This window comes from Ambystoma mexicanum, chromosome 3p (assembly GCF_040938575.1).
Source record: "Ambystoma mexicanum isolate Mex_15411 chromosome 3p, UKY_AmexF1_1, whole genome shotgun sequence".
NCBI classification, from domain to species: Eukaryota; Metazoa; Chordata; class Amphibia; order Caudata; family Ambystomatidae; genus Ambystoma; species Ambystoma mexicanum.
In genome coordinates, this window is record NC_090925.1 from 596032975 (window position 1) to 596057952 (window position 24978).

General features: G+C 45.9%; 1 protein-coding gene across 3 annotated transcripts in view; it reads left to right on the plus strand.

The window, feature by feature from the left end:
• LOC138579573 (embryonic polyadenylate-binding protein-like) overlaps positions 1–24978 on the plus strand; it is a 1702133-nt gene that overhangs the window by 273656 nt on the left and 1403499 nt on the right. For all 3 annotated transcript variants that reach the window (XM_069649846.1, XM_069649847.1, XM_069649845.1), the window contains exon 2: positions 6701–6899. In XM_069649846.1, the coding sequence (XP_069505947.1) occupies positions 6707–6899 (193 nt within the window). In that variant the 5' untranslated portion in view covers positions 6701–6706. The remainder of the gene's footprint in view (positions 1–6700; positions 6900–24978) is intronic.

Genomic DNA, 24978 nt, shown 5'->3' on the forward strand with positions numbered 1-24978 from the left:
AGTGGGAGAAAGGAGGCCGGTTGCCCAGACCATCCCTATCCTTAAATCCATTCAGCGGAGAATAGATCCGTCCCTGGTGAACCCAAACCTCACCAGAGCAGTCAATCCCAGGGTTGAAAAACTTTTCAGGCCAGCTCAGTCTGACCCTCTCTATATAAGAGGACATCTGAAGCCAGACTCCCTAGTTGTTACCAACACTCGTAAGAGGGCTGGAACACCCTTGTCTTCGTCAGAAGCTCCTCCCGACAAGGAGAGCAAAAAACTATACGGTTTCGGCAGGAAGGTAGCCTCAACGTCCGCCTATCAAGCAAGGATTGCGAACTCCACCACCCTGTTGGCCAGCTACAACTGCCATCAGTGGGAAGAAGTCGCGGCTCTCATAGCCTCTGCTCCTGAACCGTTAAAGGGCCAATTAGCTCGGATTTCCGCAGAGGGTAGAGCCGTGTCTGGTTGCATTTTGAAAGCAACCTTCGACGCCGCGGACAACGCAGGCAGATTGATAGCAGAAGGTACTGTTATCAAGAGACATGCGTGGTTACGGCAGTCTGGTTTTAAGACAGAAACTCAGGCATCATTGTTAGACAAACCGGTGGAAGCCGATCTGTTTGGGAAGGCGGTCGAAGACGCACTGAAAAATGCCAAGGACTAATACGAGACACTCAAATCCCTTGGCCAGTTAACCAATAAACCCCCTAACCAGAGAGGGAATAGTAATTTTCGTCACCCACGCGGCCAAAATTCCCAGAGAGGATTTAACTATTCCCAGGGGCAGGGTACACAGTGGAACAACAACCAACAGTCTACCCAGGGTTACGGCAGAGGTAATAGGAGAGGTCGTGGTAAAGGCAGAGGCAGCCCCAGCAAGGGAGGCGGCACGCCTCCACTAAAGCAGTGACGCTCAGTTCAGGGTCCCTTCTCACGCAACCCCAGTAGGGGGACGCATTTCAAACTTCACCCAGGCTTGGGAAGGGATCACATCAGACAGATGGGTGCTGTCAACAGTATCCACAGGGTACTGTATAGAACTACTGCAGCGTCCCCGGAACCATCCTCCACGACAAAAAGTACACTCCTTAGAACATCAGAAGATTCTCCTCGAGGAGATCGCCATACTTCTACAAAAGGACGCGATAGAACTCGTCCCGGGACACCAGGTAAACAAGGGTATTTATTCAACTTACTTCCTTGTGCCAAAGAAAGACTTGACAAATGCGCCCAGTATTGGACTTACGGCCTGCCAACAAGTATGTCAAGCCCCAAATATTTTGTATGACCACGCTACAAGAGGTAATCCCCCTCCTAAAAAAGGGGATTACATGGCAACCTTGGATATGAAAGATGCTTATTTTCATATTTCCATGTTCCCAGTGCACAGAAAGTACTTGCGCTTCAAGGTGGACAGTCGCCACTACCAATTCAAGGTACTGCCCTTCGGGATAGCTTCAGCACCAAGGGTATTCACCAAGGTACTGGCGGTGGCAGCTGCACACCTACGCAGGGAGGCAATCCCAGTGTGCCCTTATCTGGACGACTGGCTCATAACGGGGGAAACCCCAGGAATTTGCAGGACAAACATTCAAAGGACTATCGACCTCCTCCACGAATTAGGCTTCTCAATCAACGAGAAGAAGTCAAGCCTAGTGCCAAGCACCTCAAAACAATTCCTAGGAGCAATCCTGGATACCCAGGAGGGGTTGACCTTTCCTTAAGAAAGAATTCGGAATATACTACTGCAAATTCCGCATTATCAGTCCGGTCAACAAATAACGGTACGCAAAGCAATGCGGTTACTGGGCATGATGGCGTTATGCATTTACCTGGTCCCCCACGCGCGCCTGCGTCCCATGCAGGAATGGTTGGCGAAACAGTGGTCTCAGGCAAGTGGTCAGTGGGATGATCTAGTGGTCGTTTCGCCAACACTGGTACAAAGCCTCCACTGGTGGACAAGAGAATCCCGCAAAGGGGAAACCCTTTTACGATCCCGAAGGACAGGCAGTAGTCACTACAGATGCATGTCTGACGGGGTGGGGAGCTCACCATCTCCACCACACAGCACAGGGTCTCTGGTCTCACTCAGTGGCCAAGAACCACATCAACCTGCTAGAGCTTCTGGCAGTATTCAGAGCGCTTCAGGCGTTCGAGCCCCATCTACTAAACCTGTCAGTGCAAATCCGGACAGACAGCACTACAGCCATGTTCTACCTGAACAAGCAAGGAGGGACTCGCTCGCCAAATCTGTCCAAGCGTGCCCAGAAAATCTGGATATGGGCACTCAGACGGAACATCTTCCTGTCATCGCAACATGTTCCAGAGGAGCTCAATTCCCTAACGGATGCTCTGAGCAGAGACTCCCTCTCAGAGGAACACGAATGGGTTCTTCACAGAGGTTGTAGAAGATCTCTCAGTGGGGTTTCCCCACTATAGACTTATTCGCCACAAGCGAAAACAAACAATGCCTAGGATTTGCATCCAGGTTCCCCCAACCAGACTCCCAGGGGAACGCCCTGTGGATGAACTGGTCAGGGATGTTTGCGTACGCTTTTCCACCAACTCCTCTCCAGGAAAGTGGTGAACAAGATGAACAAGGAATCAATGACGCTCGTCCTAGTTGCTCCATGTGGGCAAGACAACCGTGGTTCCCACACCTACGCAGGATGGCGGTGTGCGAGCCCATCAAACTTCCAGCCTGGTACAACGTACTGTCCCAGCAGCAAGGTCAAACAGTGCACCAGCAACCCAACTCAATGAACCTGGCAGCATGGCTCCTGAGGTCATAGAGTTTGGACATCTCAATTTGCCACAGAGGTGTATGGACATCCTAAAGGAATCTAGCAAACCAAACACAAGGCACTGTTACTTTGACAAGTGGAAGAGGTTCGTTATCTGGTGCCAGAGTAGACAAATCAACCCAGTTGATTGCACTCCTTCAAACATTGTTACATACATGCTCCACCTGCTAGATGCAGGATTGGTTTTTAACTCACTGAAATTACACCTGGCAGCCCTCTTGGCTTACACCACTTCCCATAGCAAGGTGTTGTGGTGGAAAGTACCAGTAGTTAAAGCCTTCATGGAAGGAGTAAAGAGACTTCACCCTCCTATTTCTAACCCACCACCAGGGTGGGACTTTAATATGGTGCTAGCCAAGCTCATGGGCCCCCCTTTCAAACCCATGCATAAAAGCAGTCTCAAACACCTGACTTAGTAGCTATTACTTCTATAAGAAGGGTCAGTGAAATTCAGGCTGTGTCAGTGCAGGATCCCTTCTTTACTATCCATAAAGACAAACTGGTTTTACGCACACACCCTAGGTTCTCACCTAAATTTATATCAAAATTCCATGTAAACCAGTCCATAGAGCTTCCGGCTTTCTTCCAGAACCCGCAAAGCTCTGCTGAGGTGAAACTACACACCCTAGATGTGCGTAGGGCGGTCCTCTACTATGTAAATGAAACAAGACCGCTAAGGAAAACAGATCAACTGTTTGTCTCCGTAGCTACAGGCAGAGAGGGGGATCGCATCTCTAAAGGTGCCATCTCGAAGTGGATTACTAACTGTATCCAGCTGTGTTACTCACTCTCTGAAAAGACTCTGCCTTTTACACCAAGAGCCCACTCTACTAGAGGCATTGGGGCCACTCTGGCTTTCATTGCAAATGTTCCCCTTGACACCATTTGCAAAGCAGCTACTTGGAGCTCTATTCACACTTTTACTCAGCATTACTGCATTGACACCCATTCCAAGGCAGATACACAAATGGGACAAGTGGTTCTAAGACACTTATTTGCTCATGACCCTTCTCACATCCCACCTCCTTCTGGTACTGCTCGCTAATCTATGCACAGCATGTGATCTAAGCAGATTCCACAAGCCTCAGAAGGGCTACATTACTCACCGTAATCGTATTTCTGATGCTTGTATATGCTTAGATTCACATGTGACCCACCCTTCCTCCCCTCCGAGAGAAGGCGCATGATTGCTTGTAGTCTTACCTTTCTGTCTATCTGCTTGGATTATCTGTACTCGCGCTACTCCTCATGCTACCTCATGTCAGAAAAAATACAATCTGAGGATCCTAGACGCGTGAGGGATCTTGGGTACAGTGGACGTCACACTAGGGATAGTATTACTGGCACGCCCTGTGTCGACGCCCATTTTCGAGTTTCGAAAAACAAACTGTAATACTCCGCAGCTTCCACTAGATGTCGGCCTATGCACAGCATGTGAATCTAAGCAGGTACAAGCATCAGAAATACGATTACGGTGAGTAATGTATCATATATATATATATATATATATTAATATAATTTTCTTTTGTTTTTTTGTTTGAAGCTTCCATTTTGACTGTTCGTTTATAACTTTTGGTCCGTGCTTCCTATACTTTGTTGAAGCTGAAGTATCATGATGGACGGGGGGGGGGGGTGGAGGCTAGAGAACTCCCCTAAGCTACTGAGGTCTCCAGTGTAGCAACTGTTTTTTGTGCCATTAGTGCTTTGTCAGATTTCCTGGCAAATGTTTACTTTTTAGCTTGTTTTTGGCATGGTTTGGTTTGCCTTTCATGATGCGAGGGTTTGGCTAGCCTGTCATGATGCAAGCGGATGCTGAGCCAGAGAGCATATTAGCCAGTCATTCGACCTGCCCATCTTCAGCCACTAGGACTCAGCTCACAGATGTAGGTCTACCGTGGTTGGCATGATTAACTGGGCATGGTATTGAAGGTTCCAAACAAGAAACCAGGCTATTTATTTTTTACATTTTATTAAGCGCACACAACCCTTGGGGTATCTCAGCGCTGTAAAAACTAGTTTTACTCAAATATTAAGTCGGGTGCAGATGGCTAGGGTGTGGCAGCCATGTTTCAGTCCGGGTGCTTAGGCAAATGGCCAGGTTTTCAGAGCCTTCCTGAAGGTCCATTAGAAGGGTTTTCTCTTGGGTGTGGCAGGAGGGAGTACCATTGGTTGGCTGCCACTGATGGGAAGCTTGCACCCTCGCTCTTTACCCTTTTAGATTTGTGTGGGGCCAGTCTGTGGGTGTATGCCCTTTTTGACTGGTCTGGTGGACTGGGCTTTTCTGAATCTTTGGAAGGTTTGGTTGGGCGGAGTTGGGTATGTATTTGTGGGTGATAAGTTTTAAAGATAATTCTTTCCTTGACTGCCAACCAATGGATGTTCCTTCTAGCCTCAGTTACGTGCTCTTTTGGGAATGTTAAGAGCAGCTCGGATGGCATTGTTTTGTATCACTTTGAGCTTGTACATGTTGTTTGCCGATGTTTCTGCGAAGAGGACATTACTGTAATCTAATCTTGCCCTAATAATGGCTCTAGCAACAGTGAGGCAACTGTTTAGGTTAAGGAATAGTCTGGCTGCATTAATTAACTTGGTTGTGTAGGATGTGCTATACAGCAGGCTTCAAGGTGAGCAGCACTGTTATCATGACTAGCCCGCAGGTCAAGCAAACCACTATCGGAGCTTGGATAAGGTTCCACCCTTTAAGATCTCTGTTCGGATCATTGCTCGCCCACCCCCTGCTTTCTCCAGGCTACAGCCTATGGTGCACATCAATGTAGACACCCTCTCAGGATAATGAAAGATGCTTGCGGCAAACATTGTTAATTGAGTATCCTGACTAGGTGGTTATTGCTGTGTGGATGCATTGGAGCAAATGTGCACAAACCTACTCGCTGATCCAGATCTCGGGTGATGAACTCTTACCCTGCTCCTCTAGTGTCGGGCAAGGCTGTCCTGCACCTTGCTCACCAGTATTCAGGGAGGGTTCTGTAATCTTCTCCTTTCGGTATCGGGGTGGCTGACGTGAGCTATCAGTGGGTCTCACCATCATGTGCGGCGCTGGGCACACTTGTGAATGGAAGTGCACACTGTCAAGCCACAGTGCGACTGTCAGGCAGCATTCCTCACCCAGGACACTGCTGCTCTTAATCTTCTATGGTCCTCAAGCTACATTGGGCAATGGAGGTGGGAATGACTGTCCGTATCACTGAGTGTCTGGCTGACGTAGGTTTCACCACCACCGTCGTTATTAGGGCAGTAGTCCGCATGAACTTGTTAGGTCTTGTCCTATCGCCCACACTGCCAGCGGGCTAAAGCAGTGAGCCAGTGTGCTCTGATCACTGGGCCTCTCACTCAGGGCGTCTTCACTCAGACTTCTTGCCACGTTACACCAGCAGGTCTGCAGCAGTACTGGCCATCCACTCTCACTGTGTGCTCGCATAGTAAAATTGTGTGGATACATCCCAAAAGCAGGATGTTACTTGAGAGTATTTTGTGGATGATACAGGAGCACGCTACTTACTTTGCCATCTTTAATTGCTGCTCACTATCGCTCCATCCTCTGTTTCCAATGAAAGGAATGCACTTTATATATCCAAATAAATCATTTACTTGATGACTCCTTCCAAATCGCAAAACTTGTACATGCTTTGTGAATTTTGAAGAATGGCCAGAGATAACTGAGGAAGGAAGTAAATCCTGGAGAGACTGAAGGGGATCTAACCTGGTGTGGAACAAGCGAGAATGATCTCAAACGTAGACTTGCTTTATTCTGCACATACTAATCCTAGCTAGCTATTGTGGCATACTGTACTATTCCAGCAATGTTTATTCTAGTTTAACACTTTCATTCAATGCCGTGCATTCTGCCATGCATTATATTTTAAATTCTTACTTGTCTTTAAATCTTGCAGTTTACCATGAATGCAACGGGTCCCGGGTATCCTTTGGCCTCTCTGTATGTTGGAGACCTGCACTTTGATGTTACTGAAGCAATGTTGTATGAGAAGTTTTCTCCTGCTGGTCCAATCATGTCAATTAGAGTTTGTCGTGATGTTGCTACCAGACGATCACTTGGTTATGCATACATCAATTTTCAGCAACCTGCAGATGGTAAGTTATGAACTTGTTTTTTTTTTTTCATTTTAAACGTGAATGGCATAAGAATGGATTGGTATTTATTTTTTAAATTGTGGGGTTTTGATGTAGTAAGACCGACATCTGGAAGGATGTGCTTTAAACTGTGCAAGGTCTGAAAGTAGAAAAGAACACTTAAAATGGAGAGAATTGTGTGGATAAAACTACACAAATGTTAGAGCTGTATTATATTTAATGGGGACTACATAGATTGTCTAGTTAAGTTTCAGCATGCACCTGGGTGCTTTGGGGTTTGTGGTGATGTTTTCATTCTACAGGATTTTATATAATGAAATGCTATCCAGCACGAATATTTAACGCACATTAACTTTTTATCAAAGATTTGCTTGGTCACCTAGCAGCATTTATTGGTTCCAAAATATGAATGCCTTTCCTATGGGATCATCCTTACTCTTTGCTGATTGAGTAAAGAGTGCAGTGGGTGAGTCTAGTAATCACTGCTGTTTTGATTTGTTTTGTAATTTGCCAATGCCATTTGAACCACCTGGACAGAAATGTCCACTCCGGAACATGTATTCTTTGAACTCACAACTGCTTCCCCATACACCCTAATAACATAGCCTCTACTGGGCAAATTGTACTTCAGTTTGACCTTTACATTAGCAATTGGTACATTTCATGGACAAATGCCTTATGGTTTCTAGATTTCATCTGCAATGCTACAGAACTATGTCTGTATAAATTTGACTGCTGAAATCTGCCAGTTTCTAACTCAGTTTTCTACATATTCACGCATAACCTTCACTTTGTGGAAAGGTCTTCGCTTAGTTTTGTAACATGTTTCACTGTAATTGCAAGCATTCCTATTGGCTAGTCTCTCTGAACCTCTTGCCTACCTGGCATGATCAATGGCATTGGGATGTTAGTTAAATTCACATTTTAATTGCTAATGCCCTATATTGAAATCAGTTTTTACTTATGAACATTTTTTTTTATTGTAAAACTTAAACAATGATATATTCCTGTTTTTGTTACATTTCATCCAATCAATCGCTTCCCTAAACTTGTCAAAGTTAAAAAAAGAAAAGAAGAATAGAAGAAGAAGAAACTTTAAAGGCACCATCAACATGATTACATAGCCTTCAGTTAAGTGCACCAATCAGGTAGAGGCTGTCTTTAGCACTTCATCAAAGAAGTTAATTAAGTTACGAGACAGCTTGATGTTATGCCCTGCCACAGCGTAAATCCACCAATTTTCTGAGTCACTAGATATTGGTTTGAATTCCTTCAAGTGCTTTTCACGAAATGTGGTTAGCATATGGCATTCTGCAGCCAGATGTTTTAGAGACTCAACAGCTTCTGTTTTACAGGACCTGCATTTATTGTCAACTGTGTCTTTGTTCTTTCGCATCCAGAGCATCTCGTTAGTGTTTAGGGCATTCAATCGCAACCTTAAAAATTGTGCCCTATGATGGCGCGAAGGACAATCCGTTAAGAATTTTGGTTGATGATGTAATTTAATCATATTACCAAATGAAGGCAGGGTGGATTTAAGGGCTGAACGACAATTATAGGTTGCAATCCAGTCCCATTTTGCAAGCTTCTTTTTGGCCAATTGTGGAAGTTGGATTAGTTCTTCGTTTGATATGCCCGCTTCAACCATGATCAGTTTTAATTTAGATTTCCAGACTTCGATCAAGGCATTTTCCTTTTGATTCTTTGTTTATCTTGAAAATGGTGTAGGCCGTGGTGGAAGTCCCTAGGTGGATCTTGCGCAGGGTAGCTAATGATTGCCACACTATTGTCATATATATAGAGCTCAGCGCCAGCTCATATCTCACTGCTGATATTGAAATGTAATTCGGGAGGTTCAGAACACGTCACCAGAATTTTCCTTCCAAACGACTCCAAACATTATTATTAATGTTCAAAGCAGCTTCACCTCCGAAGGTGATTGTTGGAATTACCTTTTGGAGGTAGAACAGTATGACAGGCGTTATAGAACATTTCCCATAGTCAATGTTGATTTTAGCCGCTTGTAGACTTAGGATCTTTATTTTAGACAGTAGGTCGTCGATCCAGGCGGCTTCACGTATTGAATCGTTGACCAGTACGCCTAGATAGCGGATTGATTTGACAACTTGTAGTGTTTTTTTCCTCAATTTGCCATCTGAAAGATTTCTTTCCTTGACATAGATTGTCCAATGCACATAATTTTTGTTTTCTGTGTTCATGCATAGCTCGTTGGCAGATAGAAAGTCTTGTAGACGTGAAAGAAGATGTTGGAGGCCGATCTGAGTCTGGTCGACCAATACTATGTCATTGGCATAGACTAGATGTTTTACGGTATGACCATTAAGCTTAGGAGGAAAACAATGGACAGACTTCAGCCATTCTGGTAAATCGGCTAAAAAGATCTTGAAAAGGTCAGCTGCAAGAGGGCAGCCTTGTTTGGCTCCCTTGAAAGTTCTTATTGGGTCTGTAAGATCGCCTTGTGAATTAACTCTGATTTGAATCGAAGTGGTGGAGTGCAGGGCAGTAATAGGTTCTAGCAAATGATCTGGGCACTCCCATGAGCGTAGCTTTGCCCATATTTTGGACCGATTAATGGTATCAAAGGCTTGTCGAAGGTCAACAAATGCCACAAATATTCTGTTTTTTTTCATCAGTGCTGATAATTTTAAAAATGACAAGAGTAAGATTTGCATCTGTTCCCACATCCTTTGTGAATCCTGATTGTCGGATATCAAAGGATCCCGATGAAGTGGGCCAGATTGCCAGCTGTTGTCGTAAAGATCCAAAAATCTTGCCGATGGTGTCAAGAAGGGCGATCCGGCGATAATTTACAGGATCTGCCCGACAGCCCTTCTTGTATATGGGAACCACGATTGCCGTAACCCATGAGGCGGGAAGCCTCTTACTGGTTGCAATTTGGGAGAACAGCTCGTGAATGAATTTGGCCCAATATGTCTTGTGCTTTTTAAGCATAAGATTTGATATTTGGTCAGGGCCAGCAGCTCGTGAGTTTTTTAATTTTGCAATTGCAGATTCAATCTCTTCGCACGAGGTTGTTGTGGTCCAACTTGATTTTGACATTATAGGCGGTAGCGAAACTTCAGTCACTGGTTTTTCGTAGATTGAAGTGAAATGATTGCGCCATTTGTCACTTGAGATTTCATTTGAGATCGATGGGCTTGCTTTCGTGCGGTTTTTGTTTAAGATGGCCCAAATTTCTCGTGTGTTTTTCTGCACAAGTTTTAACAAGTTTCTGCACGTCCCTGATCAATTATTATTTGATGCGATCTCAGCCAATTTCGATATTCTTGCCGTCGGTTCTTCGTTTCTGAGGCTCTGCGAGTTGGATCACAGAAAACTCTCTTTATTCGTTTGAGATCTCTCCTTAATAATGTTTTTGCCTCTGCTATTTCAGAGCTATGTAGGTGCTTTGGTGTTGTCCCAAGCACTTTAGAATTAAGCGTTGTCTGAGTGTGGTCTGTTAGCAGCGGTAAATATTCAACCGTCTGAAGTTCGTTCAGGTTTAGTTTTAAATTGGCGATAGAAGAAGAATTTATTCTCAGTCGATTACCAGCTGCGTTTGTTTGTAATGGGTACAAGTATTTGTATTGTATGTGACGTGGCACCTCACGCCAAACTAGTTGCAGCATATCGTGATCACTGGCTGTCTTTGGTTGCACATTTAAGGATATAGATTTTTCAAGAAAATCAGACGACGCCCAGATGTAGTCGAGTGTGTTTGTCCGAGTCATGTTATGCCACGTTGGTTTTGCAGGAGAGTCGCCTTGGATAGATCCATTTAGCATGTGACAGTTACTGTCCAAAAGATCTTTTCCCCAGCGTTGACCTCTCAAGATAACTTCGGACTCCGACAAACGCACATTTGATTTAATGAATGGATCAAATTTAAACCAGCTACAGTTTAAGTCTCCGCAGATGAGAACAGAAACATTTTCCTGCTTTAAGAAGGCGAGGTCAATTTCATTCATTACTGACTGGATAAAAGATTCAGATGAAATCATAGCCGGATTCCAAAATCCATTTATTATCAGGAGATTGAGATCCATGTCTCTCAGTGACAGTCTAATCAAAGTGCTTTGCACAAATGGATTTGGGTTCGTAGAAGTCACCAGCGTCCACCAATTCCAGATTTTCAATAAAGTTATTAAGCCTGAAAAGGGCCGGCCCTTCGGATTTTTCCCAGCAGGGTTTAACTGACTCGAAAAGCCATTGCATGTAGGTGGATCTCTTAGCCATGTTTCCTGTAAGCATATGATGAAAACTTTCTCCAATGAGACTGGAAATGTGTTAAATAAATGTGTGAATCCTCTTGTGTTCCATGACAGCAAAATTAGCTCTTGCTGTTTCGATTGTATTCATTGTTATTTACGTTGTCCATTGGTAAGTCTTTTCGCCTTGATGGCTCTTCTTTCGAATGACTGGTGCATGGCGGCGTCAAGGATGTCAGGAGAGGAGGCTAAAGACTGACGCAGAGCAGAACGCTTAACGGTTCTAGGACTTGCCACATGCTCAAGATTTGTTTTAGAAGATAGATTTTAAGGCCGTTGACTCAATGGTAAGATCAAAGCCATAGACCAAAAGGTCTTCATTTTCATGAAGTAGCAGATTTTTTACAGCCACCGAGGAAATATGTAGGAGAACCTGATCAGTGGACCTTTCAGAAACGTATTCCACGATTTTGATATCATTCGATGAGATCGCTCGTAGTGATGGAATACAAGCAAATAATTTTAAGATGTTTCCTCTGTTTAAGTTAACTTCATTATCATCAGAATGAATATTCTGAAGCCGAAGTTTCCACTTGCATGTTTGAGTCTGAGTTTCAGGGACCAGAATTTTGCCAAGCTAAACGCGAGCGTGATTTTAGCTGGTTCGATGTTTGTTTAGGGTTTAACCTCGAGCTTAGCGGTTGCTGAGAGATTCTTTTGGCCGCAGAAGCAGATTGACCGCCAATGGATTTTGCTTGCGAGGACTTCAGTAATTTAGTGGCCTCTTGGGGTTTCTTCCAGGGAAGCTTAGTTTGTCTGATTGCTTGGTCTTCTGGAGAGGCTGAGATGGAATTTTCTGGATCAGCTGAGTAAGTTGATAAGTTGCACAGATCTATCGAGTAGTCTGAAGCCCTGTAGTTAGAGATGCATTTGAGGCAACTCGCCGGCGTTTTACTGAGATCTTCGGTATGCTCGCGTTAGTGTCTGACAAAGTTCTTGGGCCATTGTCAAAAGTGCTCTTTTCGTTGGTTATATGAACTGGTCGAGTAAATAGGCTTGTCTTCTTTGGAGTTGTGATATCCCTTATGAACTTTTTAACCTTTTGCTGTGATGCTTTCACTGGAATATCTTTTTTTTATTTTGTGTTGCTGGGTTTGCTTCACAGGAAGTCTTTTCAAACTTTTTTCATTTTCTATAAGAATTGTTTTCGCTGGACCTTTAAAAATGTTAAATGAGTTTACTGCCTTAAGGGTTTGGGTTAATGCGGTTTCGGTGGAATCGCATTCAGGACTAGAGAATTAGCATTGGAACCCAAACCATGTGAAGTCTGATTCAAATCTTGAACGTCATGATTTGGAGCTGACGAGCTCGATGGTAATCCAGGCTGTGAGGGTTCGTTAGGCATTGACGCAGAGGCAGTTGTCAGTGAAGGTTGAGGTGATCCAGACACTCCATTTCGTGTCCGCAGGGCGCCAGCATTGATGCTGATAGTGTTTTTACGCATCCATTTCACCGAGTCTAAGACCTTCCATTAAGGCATCATTTTGGCAGTGGTGCCGTGCGGCTAAATCGCTCAACCTTTCCTGCCATCTCATTGCGATTTCTGCATTGCTTGTCATTTGATCTTGTAAGAAGCTTGAGAAGAGTTCCAGCTTGTTGATTTTAGTCGTTAGGTTGGATATGGCGGCGCCTTGATCAGTTATTGTTCCTATCAGTGACTCTAAGATTTTTGTAAATGGTGCTAGAGCAACGGCTGACGCAGCCAACACATTGTTATGAATCTGCAGGAGTGCTTCAGGTGACATTCCGAGCGATTGAGGTTGAAAGTCCTGGAATGCCGAAGAACAAGTGGAGTTGTGCAAGTTGTATTGTGGATTGAATAAAGAGCTTTTTTTTACGCCATTCATTGAATTGTCTTTGTCTCCTGATTGAGACTGCATGGGGTGGTGTGTGCTAACATTCATCTTTGGATTTTCATGCAGAGAGTGCATGGTGGAAATACGTTTAGCCTTAAGCTTGGCTACTCTTTGAAGACGGCCAGCGCGAGCAATCGCACTCCGATCAAGATGTGTGGAGACTGAGTTTGATTTTAATGTTGAGACTTGCGGAGTGCTTGCAAAGTTGGACTCAGTAAGCGGTTCATTTGTACTTGATATGGAAGACCGCCTGACCTCGGGTGCTTGGCAAGCTAGAGCACTGTCATTCTCAAACTCAGTTCCATCAAGAGGTACCCAAAGTCACTTGGCCTACAGATTTTAGTGGCATTAAGTCAATTCGAGGGCCAGGTGAGTTGGTCGCATGTGGAGGACATAAAATGTTTACAGGGAGCCTCGATGCAGTTTTTGAATAGACCAAGCTGATTTGAGAACCGCAGGACTTGACCAAGGCATTGCTCGATTATTTTTTGGTGTAAAGAATTTTTTTTACCAATACAGTGAGAAATTGGTGCCTGAGGGGGTGTGACCGATCATTTGGCATTCGTGGCTTGCTTGAATTTCGAGTTGTTCAGCTGAAGGTTTTCTATTTCTGAGTTCGCAATTTTTAATAGTTCTTCATCAGTCACTGTTTGTTGTATATTGCTTTTATCTTTCTGGACGTTGACGTCATTCTGAGAAGTTCTGTTTTTATAGAGCATATTAGCTGACAAGACTAAATTCGTCGTATATGGTGTATCCGATGCTCTGGCGTCAGAGAAGGGCGCCGATGTTAGTACCAAAGCATTAAGTGACTTATGCCGGTCCAAAATGGCTTCTTGAGACGCCTGAACATCAGATACGATAGACACGTTTGCAGGGGATTTGTGTTGAAGGGTGAATTGCTTTTAGGATTGGAGATACACATAGCTGCCGAGCATTGGGTAATTGAGTTGGATGCGAAAGCATCCGATGGAACAATTTGTTGCGCCGGAGCCTTTGAAACATCATCCGGAGCAGAACATATGTCAGCAGTTGTTAAAAGTGAAGATGTTAAAGAGTTCATATTACCGATTGTTACAAGGCAAATTGGGTCAGGTGACTTGCTTTCGGCTATAAGCTCACGGCCGGCAGTTTTGCTTACCTTTGACCCGGCAGCGGCTTTCATCCTTGCCCAAGGATTGGTCATACGGCGTTGCTGTGAAGCTTTTTCTAGTTTGAGGGCCGTCAGCTGATAAGATCATGATTGGTGTTTCCACAGCAGAAAAGGACATAGACAATACGGCAGAATATTGAGAATGGGCACAAGGATTGCTCCCTTGCGTTCCGTCTTGCTGCTGTTCCTGTTATGCAACGTTTTGGGAGAATGTCGTGATGGGTAGATGGCAGTAAAGCAGCAAACAGCCAAACAGCAGGAGTCTCTGCAGTCGCCCTTTACGCGGCCGGGTTTATCCTGCGCTCAGATCAATATTTAATTTCAACACGTGATAAGTACAATACAATGAATTACAGCTTCAACGTGCATTCCTAGAGGTTGCAAAAGGGCTCCTCTTAACAATATAACCACAAAGGGCTGAGAACGTCTAAGTTGATGGATGCGAAAAGAAATGCATATATATGAAAAATATTAAAGTATTACTGATTGGGTTTATCAAGAAAAGGTTGTTTTGATCACATTTTCTTTGAAGCCATTTATTTCAGAAATCCAATTTTCTCACTTAATACTTTATTTTCTGAGTAGATATCTGCCTTGAATCGGGTATTTCCCAGATTTTTTTTTTTGTGGAAATTAAAGTGTTTGTTTAATCAAATGCATAAACACTTGCCTCAGATGTTCACTCCTAGATCTGAATCCATATGCATTCCCCTTGTCCTTACACATTTCTTTGGACCTTTCTAGGTCCAAGCACTGTAAGTAACCTGAGGGCATTCTTCCATATACTCCTTTTTGGACCTTCCTTTGTAGGTTGTCAGTCCTCCCCTCTTTCTCACACATGCAAACTGTTCCACATTCATATTCCTTAAAGACTGGGACGAGGAGGCGGCAACTGGGAGTTATGCACACTTCCATTTGTGCACACTACTTTGGTACTGAGACTAGGAAGAGGACTATGGAGCAACATTACAATGGCCAGACATGTCCCACTAGTTGTCAACTATGGTCAGGCAAAGGACTTGCACCTGAAGCCAATTGAGAGGCTACAGGACCATAAAAGGAGAGACTGGCAAGGGTCAGGGAGACGCCTTCCTAGGGAGAACGACGCGGCAACCCGTTGTGGAGCAGGCTGCAGAGGGGCAGGTGAAAAGGATGCTGTACGTTGCAGAGGACCGAGGAAGATGCCAGGGCCAGAGCGGGACGCAAGCCCTGCAGTCCCCTGTGTCGACAGCCACAGCTGTGGGACACAGAAGACTCCACTACGCCGCTGACCGCAGCAGCAAGGGTTGAAAGAGGCGAGCGCATCTTGCTGGAGCTCCCAACATGAACACTGGGAGCGAGACAAAGCAAGAGAAGAGAACAAAGCTGCCCGGAGGAGTTGCCTGACACCAGTGAGTGGAAGAAACAGAACAAGTGTGCTCTAGGGGCTGGAATTGGGCAGAAACACATACTGAACAGGTTTGGAGACCAAATGTTCAGCATTTTGAACGCTGAACAAGCTGCAAAGTCCTTTTTGAATGATTGAATACAGAACTAAGGAAAAGATATGCAAAGTATGAAAATACTTAACGAGTCGAACGAAAGTGATGTGCATTGACGAGCACAGTGAAAACTAGTAATGAGCATTGATGGACCATGTGAAAGTATGAACAAAGTCAAAACTGAGCACTTGGTGAATAAATGGAAAGCAAGTGATCATAACCGATGGACAATGTGAAAGCAAGGTAGGTGCTACGGAATAAACACCACAAAAGTGAGTTGTGTGAAAGTCACATTGTGGCATGGTCAAGACTGCCAAGGAGAAAACGAATTGAATGTGGACTAATAAAACAGGTACCCAGGGAAAAACCTGCAAGGAAAGCCAATGAGAACATATGAGCATAGCAAAGTGCCAAGGATTATCACTTGCGTGACGTGTAATGGGTGGACCATGTGGTCCGACAACTGCGCCTAGACAGAGTAACCCGTACTTGGAAAGAATCCAGCAAAGTCAAGCTACAGAAGCAGTATTGAATTATAAGTGCTGAAGTGATTGAAGACAAGAGCAATCTACGTGAACTGTTGAAAAGCCTTAAGGGTTGTAAAGTTGATTTGGAATCCTTATTGAAAGCTGGTAGATTTGAGCTAAATGTGGTTTTGAAGCTGGAAGAGCTGCGTTCTTTGGGAAGGGAACTCCCAAAGCCATTTTATTTTATTAATATACGCATAGCCGAGTGGCTTTGTATGTACAGAGCAATAACATGTATAAAAATACAGATCATAAAACCTAAACAATTTAAAATAGTCAGTTAAAATCACAAGTGACAATTCATCTCCTTAAATGTTTTAACTACTATGAAAACATAGTTCTAAAACAGTAGCTAAAATCAACACTGCAGAAGGTAAAACATTTCGACACATTGCCAATAAAACTTCACCATGTAAAAGATAAGATTTTGATCTGATCCATCTAAGAAGTCAAGCCAAAGGGAAGACAGATCAGCACAATTAAAATCATTATAAGATTTCAGATAGCTATTTTGAATTTGGGATAGACTTTCACATGTGATAAGCAGGCGTTCCAAAGTTTCTATGTCGCCAGAGCAGGTGAGGCCATTAAGCGCCACATTTGTTGCGTTTGCAACACTTTTAAACTTGAGGAGTAAGTATTACCTGAGAATGGCACTTTTAGTGAATGCCACACAATAAGAGTTTAAACTGGGTGCAGGGAGGGCCTCAAGTATCCTATCTATCAGTGAAAAAGCAGGGGAGGACAAAGGCAACTTTGCTGTACATGCTGGCCATGGAAACACTGGGGAATCCTAGCCAACTGGTCCCTGTGTCAGTTATGCAAGGGGCATGGTCGAGACTAGTTGTGTCGTAGGCACACCGTACAGTACAGCCAAGTCATGCCAATTTGGGGCATCACCTTCTGGAGCCCAGCGAGGGACACAATGCTAGAAACACACTGGCAGATGGTAGGCATATTGACTATGGGAAACTTGTTTATAAAGGTGCATTTGTAACCTGGGACATGATCAAAGAGCATGTAGGTGACACCCCACTTCAGAGGCTTCAATATTGCCAGCTTCGCTCAGCTGTAGCATCGACGGTCTGAATTTCCACAAGAGCAGTCTTATCACCAGTCTCTTGAATACATATTGACCCCGGGGTCAATGAAGAAGTCTGCTTCAGCACTGTACAAATTAGTTCAAACGGCCAGAGAGGTGCAAGCGCCGGATGTTGAGGGGGACTGGGAAAGGGATCGGGGGGAGGGGAGGGGGGATCACCTTCACTGAAGAACACTTGCTGTGGATATTTAGGCTGACGAAACTGGTATCGTTCAATTTCAGGTACAGGTTGATGCACGTTAAGCTTTTGAACCGAGTACACCTTACTGTAACGCTCACCTGATTCCCGTAGAGGCGCCGGTCTTGACTGGGCGTATACCGTATCTTCAAAGGTGATGTGTAACACACGGCTGGCTCTTTGGGCTGGACCTCTGTGCACTGTATGTCTGACTCGAAGGGTAAGATGTCTTGGGTAAGTGAACGCCGTGCTCTCCATCTGCCTCGGGGCAGGGTGCTGTAACCAGTTTCTTCACTGGATAAGGGGAGCATGCCTCTTGACTTCAGAGGACTGCTGTCCGTCATTTACTGCACGAACGGTAAGTTTCGAGTAATTCTAATGTCTTTAAAAGTCTTTAGTAATGATGTCTCTTGTTTTGCAGGGTTCCGGCGATGGCGGATGACGGGCTGAAGTGAGTTGAAGATGGAGCCCGTGTGATGAATAGAAGCGCCTGGAAGCACGTAAGTAAGCGCTTGTTGCCTGCTTCACGATGCGCTCTAACTGTCTTTTTATTTTGCAGGTACAAGTTCGGAGCGGCTGCAGGGTGCCAGAATACCCACTGGGTTAGATGTGGAAAGGAGTAATGGCACGTGAGTATTAAAGTTCCCCAATGTCTTTAAACGCACCTTGTTTTGTCTTTCAGATGCGGGATGCAGCGCCGAATGCCTCCGGAGCGTGCGAAGAGTTGGTAAGCCTTTGTCCTTCAGATGCCGGAATGCAGCGCGAGGCGTTGATGACAGCCGATGGATCAGGTAAGTGAAGCGCTGTCACTGAAGACCGTAATGCTAACCTGTTCTTTCTTGTCTTTATAGGTGTTGCTGAAGACTGGATTCAGGATGGTAAGCCTTTTTCCTTAGGCCTAGGATCAGATGCAGAAGACACGATGAGCGTTCTGCTGCAGAGGATGCAGAATAACGCAAAGCAAGATTCATCCATCGGGTGTGGTTTAAATAGCCTCCTGTAGTGCTTAGGTGTCTCCTTCCACAGCCATGCCTAGGTAAGAAAAGAGTTCCTGCTTTCCAGAAGAGTTCCAGTGTTCTGAACCTAGGGAGTGGCTCCTGCCCCACCCAACAGGAAAAGTAGTTCCAAACAGAAGAGGATCAGAGGCTCAACTGGCAGGCAAGTAAGCAGCATGGTCTGCTGCAGGTAAGTCCACCCAAGCATTATGAGCCCGGCTCTTCCAGAGCTGGGACTGGGCATATTTATGAGCCTGGTGCCACTGGCGCCAGGACTGGGTCCAAAAGGTCCCAATTGGGACTGGTTGGCCCTCGGAACCTGGGTTATGGATCTGCTTCCAAGGGAGTTGGGAAAACCCTGACCTTTTGGAAGCAGAGATCATGACACTTACCCCTTCTCGCCTAAAGAAAATGTATCCTGGTTTGGGGAGCAGGGGGTGGGGAACCATGTCCCAGCTATATGGCGGGAGACTCGGATGGTGTGGTCATGTAGGGCATTGTTGGAATACTGGGACAAGGTGTGCCATGCACTGGCAGACGGTAGACCAGCCCATAGTGTGGGACCATCCGACATGTATACTGGGATAAGTGCATAAATTGAATCTGACGAAGTGTCAATTGGTGAATATTGGGCTACTGTTGGCTAAAAGAGCTATACTGATGAGATGGACGAGTAAGGTGGCCCCTACAGTCGATGACTGGCTTGGACATGGTTTGGACAAATGATAAAGAGGAATTACGTGCTAGCTTGATGCCATCGGCAAGTCGACCCAGAGATATCTGGGTGGCTTCTGACAATACCTGATGTATAAAAGTGAAGAAGAAGACTGAGTTATAAGTGCACAGTGAAGTGGTATGTGTATTGACGCGCTTTAAGTAATGTTCTAGAATGTATTCTCTGAGCTATGTACTTTATGGTAAATATGGTTTTATTGTGCAATGTTACTGTGCAGGTTAAAGTAAAAAAGGAATCTGCTTAGATCACATGCTGTGCATAGGCCGACGTCTAGTGGTAGCTGCGGTGTATTAGTTTTCGAAAATGGACGTTGAAATGGGGCGTGCCAGTAATACTATCCCTGGTGTGACGTCCCCTGTACCCATGGTCCCTCACGCATGCAAGTCCCTCAGATTGTTTTTTTTCATCATACTAGTCGGACACATGTTGCAGAGTTCCTTCGGCGCTAAGCCGTTTTATAGTTCAATTACCGGTAATACTTCTCCTTCCCCCTTCCACTGTACGCCAAAGACCGACGCTGGTGAAAATGGGAGAAATCAACCGTCGAGGACTGCCATGATGGACTCCGGGCCTTGGAAGGCCTCGGCCCTATACAGTAGGGTGAGGGGGGGTGTGGTCATATAGGCTCTCTATCCATATATATATATATATATATATATATATATATATTACGCCCCGCTACCATATGGAGAGTACTCCATTCAAATCCTGCCCAAATGCAATGGGAAGTTTCCCTGGGTGGATAAGCACCTTACATGCAATCTGTGTCGCCCACAAGAACACCCCGAGGCTACCTGTCAAGCCTGCAAGCTGAAAACCCTTAAGGACCGCTCAACTAAGCGCTTGGCCCACTATGCCAGGCAACTAGAGGGGACATTATGCGATGGCAGCAACGCCGCCAAATCGGACGGCGAGGGCAAAGGGGTGACTTCGGACATCCGCGTGTATTCCCCTGACCCCGAAGGACTGGCCGGCGGCCACGTTGTGGGGACAACACCCGGCGGCAAAAGCGCTACACATTCTAACGCCACTAAATACATCAGCCGAGCGATCGGCACTGGACGACGCCATGAGAGCGGTCCAGTGAATCTTTGTCCTCCTGGGTGTTTCCGTTTGCCTCATGGCAAGGCCCAACCATCGTCGGTTGAAAAAGGTGTCGCCTGAGCAACAGTCCCCGAGGCCCGGTCGTCAGATGACGATACCGCCTGGCACCCTCTAGAGGCTAGATGCAATGCGTCTGACCGTACACCCGAGATTCAACGTCCTTCGAATCCTGCCTCTGAAACTCCACGCGATGCGTCAGACCCCTTGGAGGCCCTTAAAGTCTGGTGAACACACCTCTAGGCATGGGGGAGAGGGTAAACAACAAAGACATCTTCGGATCCCCATGTTCATAAGGAGAAGCATAAGACCCCAAAGGTAACGGGCAAGTCCAAAGGTTTGGACCAACCCCAAAAACAAAACTCATTCCTCCCACTGCTGAGGATATGGGCACTGATGAGGCACCAGAACAAGTAATTATTACGAGCTCTAAAGAGTGGAGCTCGGCAGACATTCAGGGTCATGACGAGGATAACTTTCATGGCTAATTTTTATGAAAAGGTCCCCAAGTACTTTCATAGTTACTCACCTCTGCCCCTTCTGGGTCCAAGGTAACACCTGTGTCCCCTCAACCCTCTACTAAAAAACTCTGCTCAGATGCCCCTTTCCAGGGCTTGGTCACAGACCCCTTTGTGGTGGAGCCTTACCACCCTGATTCAGATTGTGATGAAACCGCCTCAATATGTTGATGACCAGGCAGGTGACCCTTCTTATGGGGATGAAGACCAGGAGGCAGCTGATGAAGCTGACGCTTACAACATGGACTCCCCGGTTCCTAAAGACCCCCCGGTGCATGACGCGCCTGTAGAAGACCAACCCCTCCTTAATGAGGTGCTGGCTAAGGCGGCTTCCCACTTCAGTATTGACTCACAGGGTGTTCAGGAAGACGGGTATTAAGAAGGCCATTACTCCGGCTATCCATTGCTAAAGTCCATCCAGCGCAGGATTGATCCCTCGCTGCAAACCCCAAATCTCACTCGAACGGTTAATCTGCGGGTCGAGAAATTGTTCTGTGCCGCACCCTACGATCACCTGTACATTAGGGGTATATTAAAACCTGATTCCCTGGTCGTGTCAACCACCAGGAAGAGGGCAGGCACCCTGCTTGCTTCCTAGGAAAGCACCTCCTGATAAGGAGAGCAAACGTTGCTATGGCCTGGGAAGGAAAGTTGTTTCCACTGCGGCTTATCTGGCAAGAGTTGCCAACAGTGCCACCCTTTTGGCAAGCTACAATTGCCATCAGTGGGAGGAAGTGTCGGCCTTGCTTTCCTCTGCACCTGACCCCTTAAAGAGCCAGTTGGCTCGGGTGGCAGCAGAAGGGAGATCTGTGTCAGGCTGCGTGTTAAAGACTAACTTTGATGCAGCAGATACTGTTGGGAGGTTAATCGCTGTGGGCACTTATCAAGCGTCACGCTTGGCTTAGACCGGTTTCAAACCTGAAACCCAAGCAACCCTAATCGATATGCCTGTGGAGCGGAATGTACTATTCGGCAAGGCAGTTGAAGCTTTGAAAATGGCAAAGGATGTGTACGAGACCCTGAAATCTTTTGGACGCTCACTAACAAACCAACAATTTTTGCTGCTTTCGGGGTCAAAATTCCAAAAGGGTTCCAATTATGACCAAAACCAGGGAACTTCATGGGGTAACTCCTAATCCTCGGTGCTACCCCAGAGGGCAGCGCAGGCGTCGCACACGGGCTAGAGACAACGCCGCCAGAGGTGGTACGCCACCCAACGAGCAGTGACGTTCTGCTTCAGGTCCCCTCCCATGCATCCCCAGTAGGGGGCGCATTTCCACCTTCACCCACGCATGGGAGGGTTCTTCGGACAGATGGGTGCTGTCCACAGTGTCCAGAGGATACTGCATAGAGTTGCTAGGGCGCCCCCAAGACATCCTCCGCGACAAAGAATACACTCGCTGGAACATCAAAAGATCCTCCTAGACGAGATAGCGGTTCTGCTACCAAAGGACGCCATAGAAGTCGTCCCGGTCAACCAGGTAAACGGGGGTATTTATTCAACCTACTTCCTTGTGCCAAAAAAAATCTGACAATGCGGCCAGTATTAGATTTGCGCCCTGCAAAGTATGTCAAGCCACAAAAATTCTGCATGACTACACTACAAGAGGTAATCCCTCTACTAAAAAAGGATTACATGGCAACATTGGATAGGAAAGATGCCTATTTTCATATTTCATTGTTCTGAGCGCACATAGGATTCTTGAGTTTCAAGATAGACAACCAGCACTACCAATTCAAGGTGTTACTCTTCGGAATAGCCTCGGCTCCAGGGGTATTCACCAAAGTACTGGCGGTAGTGGCGGCGCACCTACGCAGGGAGGCAATCCCAGTGTACCCTTATCTGGACGACTGGCTCATTACAGGGAAGTCCCGTCCCCCACCCCTAATTTGCAGACTAAACATCCAAAGGACCATCAACCGCGTCTTCCAATTGGGCTTCTCAATCAATGAGAAAAAGTCAAGCCTGGTGCCAAGCACCTCAACTGTTCCTAGGAGCTATCCTAAATACCCAAGAGGGGTTGACCCTCCCATCAGAGGAAAGAATTAGAAATTTGTTGCTGCAAATTCCTCTATCAGGCCGGTCACCAAATAAGGGTGCGCAAAGCTATGAGCTTGCTAGGCATGATGGTGTCTCATTTACCTGGTTCCCCATGCGACCCATGCTGGAATGGTTGCTGAAACGGTGGTCTCAGGCAAGTGGTAAGTGGGACGATCTAGTGGTCGTTTCGCCAACACTAGTACAGAGTCTTCGCTGGTGGACGAGAGAGAATCTTACAAAGTGGAAACCATTCTACGATCCAGAGATACTGGCCGTTGTCCCAACAGACTCCTCCCTGGCAGGGTGGGGAGCTCACTACCTTCACACAGCTCAGGGTCTCTGGTCTCACATGGTGGCTCAGAACCACATCGATCTGCTCAAACTTCTGGCAGTATTGAGAGAGCTTCAGGCATTCGAATCCCTCCTATCCAACCAGTCAGTGCAGATCCTAACAGACAGCACGACTGCAATGTTTTACTTAAACAGGGGGGCACTCGTTCTGAAATTATGTACAAGCTTGCCCAGAAAATTTGGAAATGGGCACTCAAACAGAAGACTTACCTGTCATCCCAACATGTTCCGGGGGAACTCAACTCGCTAGCAGACGCTCTGAGCAGCGATCCCCTCATAGAGGAACACGAGTGGCGACTACAAGAAGAGGTCGTCTGAGTCCTTTTCTCTCCAGTGGGGTTTCCCCACTATAGACCTATTCGCCACAAGCGAAAACAGGCAATGCCCAAACTTCTCATCCAGGCGCCCCCAGCCATGCTCCAAGGGGAACGCCCTATGGATGAATTAAGTCAGGGATATTTGCCTATGCTTTTCCACCAACCCTTCTGAGAAAAGTGGTGAACAAGATCCACAGAGAACCGATGACGCTCATCCTAGTTGCTCCTATGTGGGCGAGACAACCATGGTATCCACACCTGCGCAAACTGGCGGTGTGCGACCCCCATCAAACTCCTGTGCCGGTTCCCAGCACGAGGGGCTAACAGTACATCCTGAGCCAAACTCTGTGAACTCGGCAGCATGGCTCCTGAAGTCGGAGTTCGGACATCTCAATCTACCACAGAGATGTATGGATCTCTTGAAAGAGTCAAGAAAACTGAACACTTGGCACCGTTATTATGATAAATGGAAAAGATTTGTAATTTGGTGCCAGAATAAGCAAATTAACCTTGTCGATTCTACTCCTTCAGACATTCTAACCTATATGCTCCACTTACTGGATGCAGGGTTAGTGTTTAACTCGCTAAAGGTGCACCTGGCCGCTTTGTCAGCCTACACCGCTTCCCATAACAAGGTCTCAGGGTGGAAGTTACCAGTCATCAAAGCTTTTATGGAAGGGGTAAAGAGACACCACCCTCCAATTTCTAACCCACCGCCAGGTTGGGACCTTAATGTCATATATGCTAAGCTCATGGGACCACCCTTTGAGCCTATGCACAAGTCTAGTCTCAAACACCTGACTTATAAAACTGCCTTCTTAGTAGCCATCACTTCCATAAGAAGGGTCAGTGAAAACCAAGCTCTGTGAGTGCAGGATCGAGCCTTTACTATACATAAGGACAAACTGGTTTTACGCACTCACCCTAGGTTCTCACCTAAGTTTGTTTCCAGATTCCATGTTAACCAGTCTATTGAGCTACCAGCTTTTTTCCAGGAACCCAAACGCTCTGCTAAGGTAAAACTCCACACACTAAATGTGAGGAGGGCAGTCCTCGTCTATGTAGACAAGACCAGACCGCTAAGAAAAACAGATCAACTGTTTGTCTCCATTGGGTCAGGTAGAGAAGGAGATTGCATCTCTAAAAAATACTGTCTCTAGGTGGATAGTCAGATGCATCCAACTATGCTATTCCCTTTCAGATAAAACACTGCCTTTTATGCCAAGGGCTCACTCCACAAGAGACGGTATTTGCAAAGCAGCTACTTGGAGCTCTATACATACTTTCACTAAGCACTACTGTTTGACACTCATTCCAAGACACATACACAAGTGGGACAAGCGGTTCTAAGACATTTATTCACTCATGAACCTTCACATTCCACCTTCTTCCACTGCTCTCTAATCTATGCACAGCATGTGATCTAAGCAGATT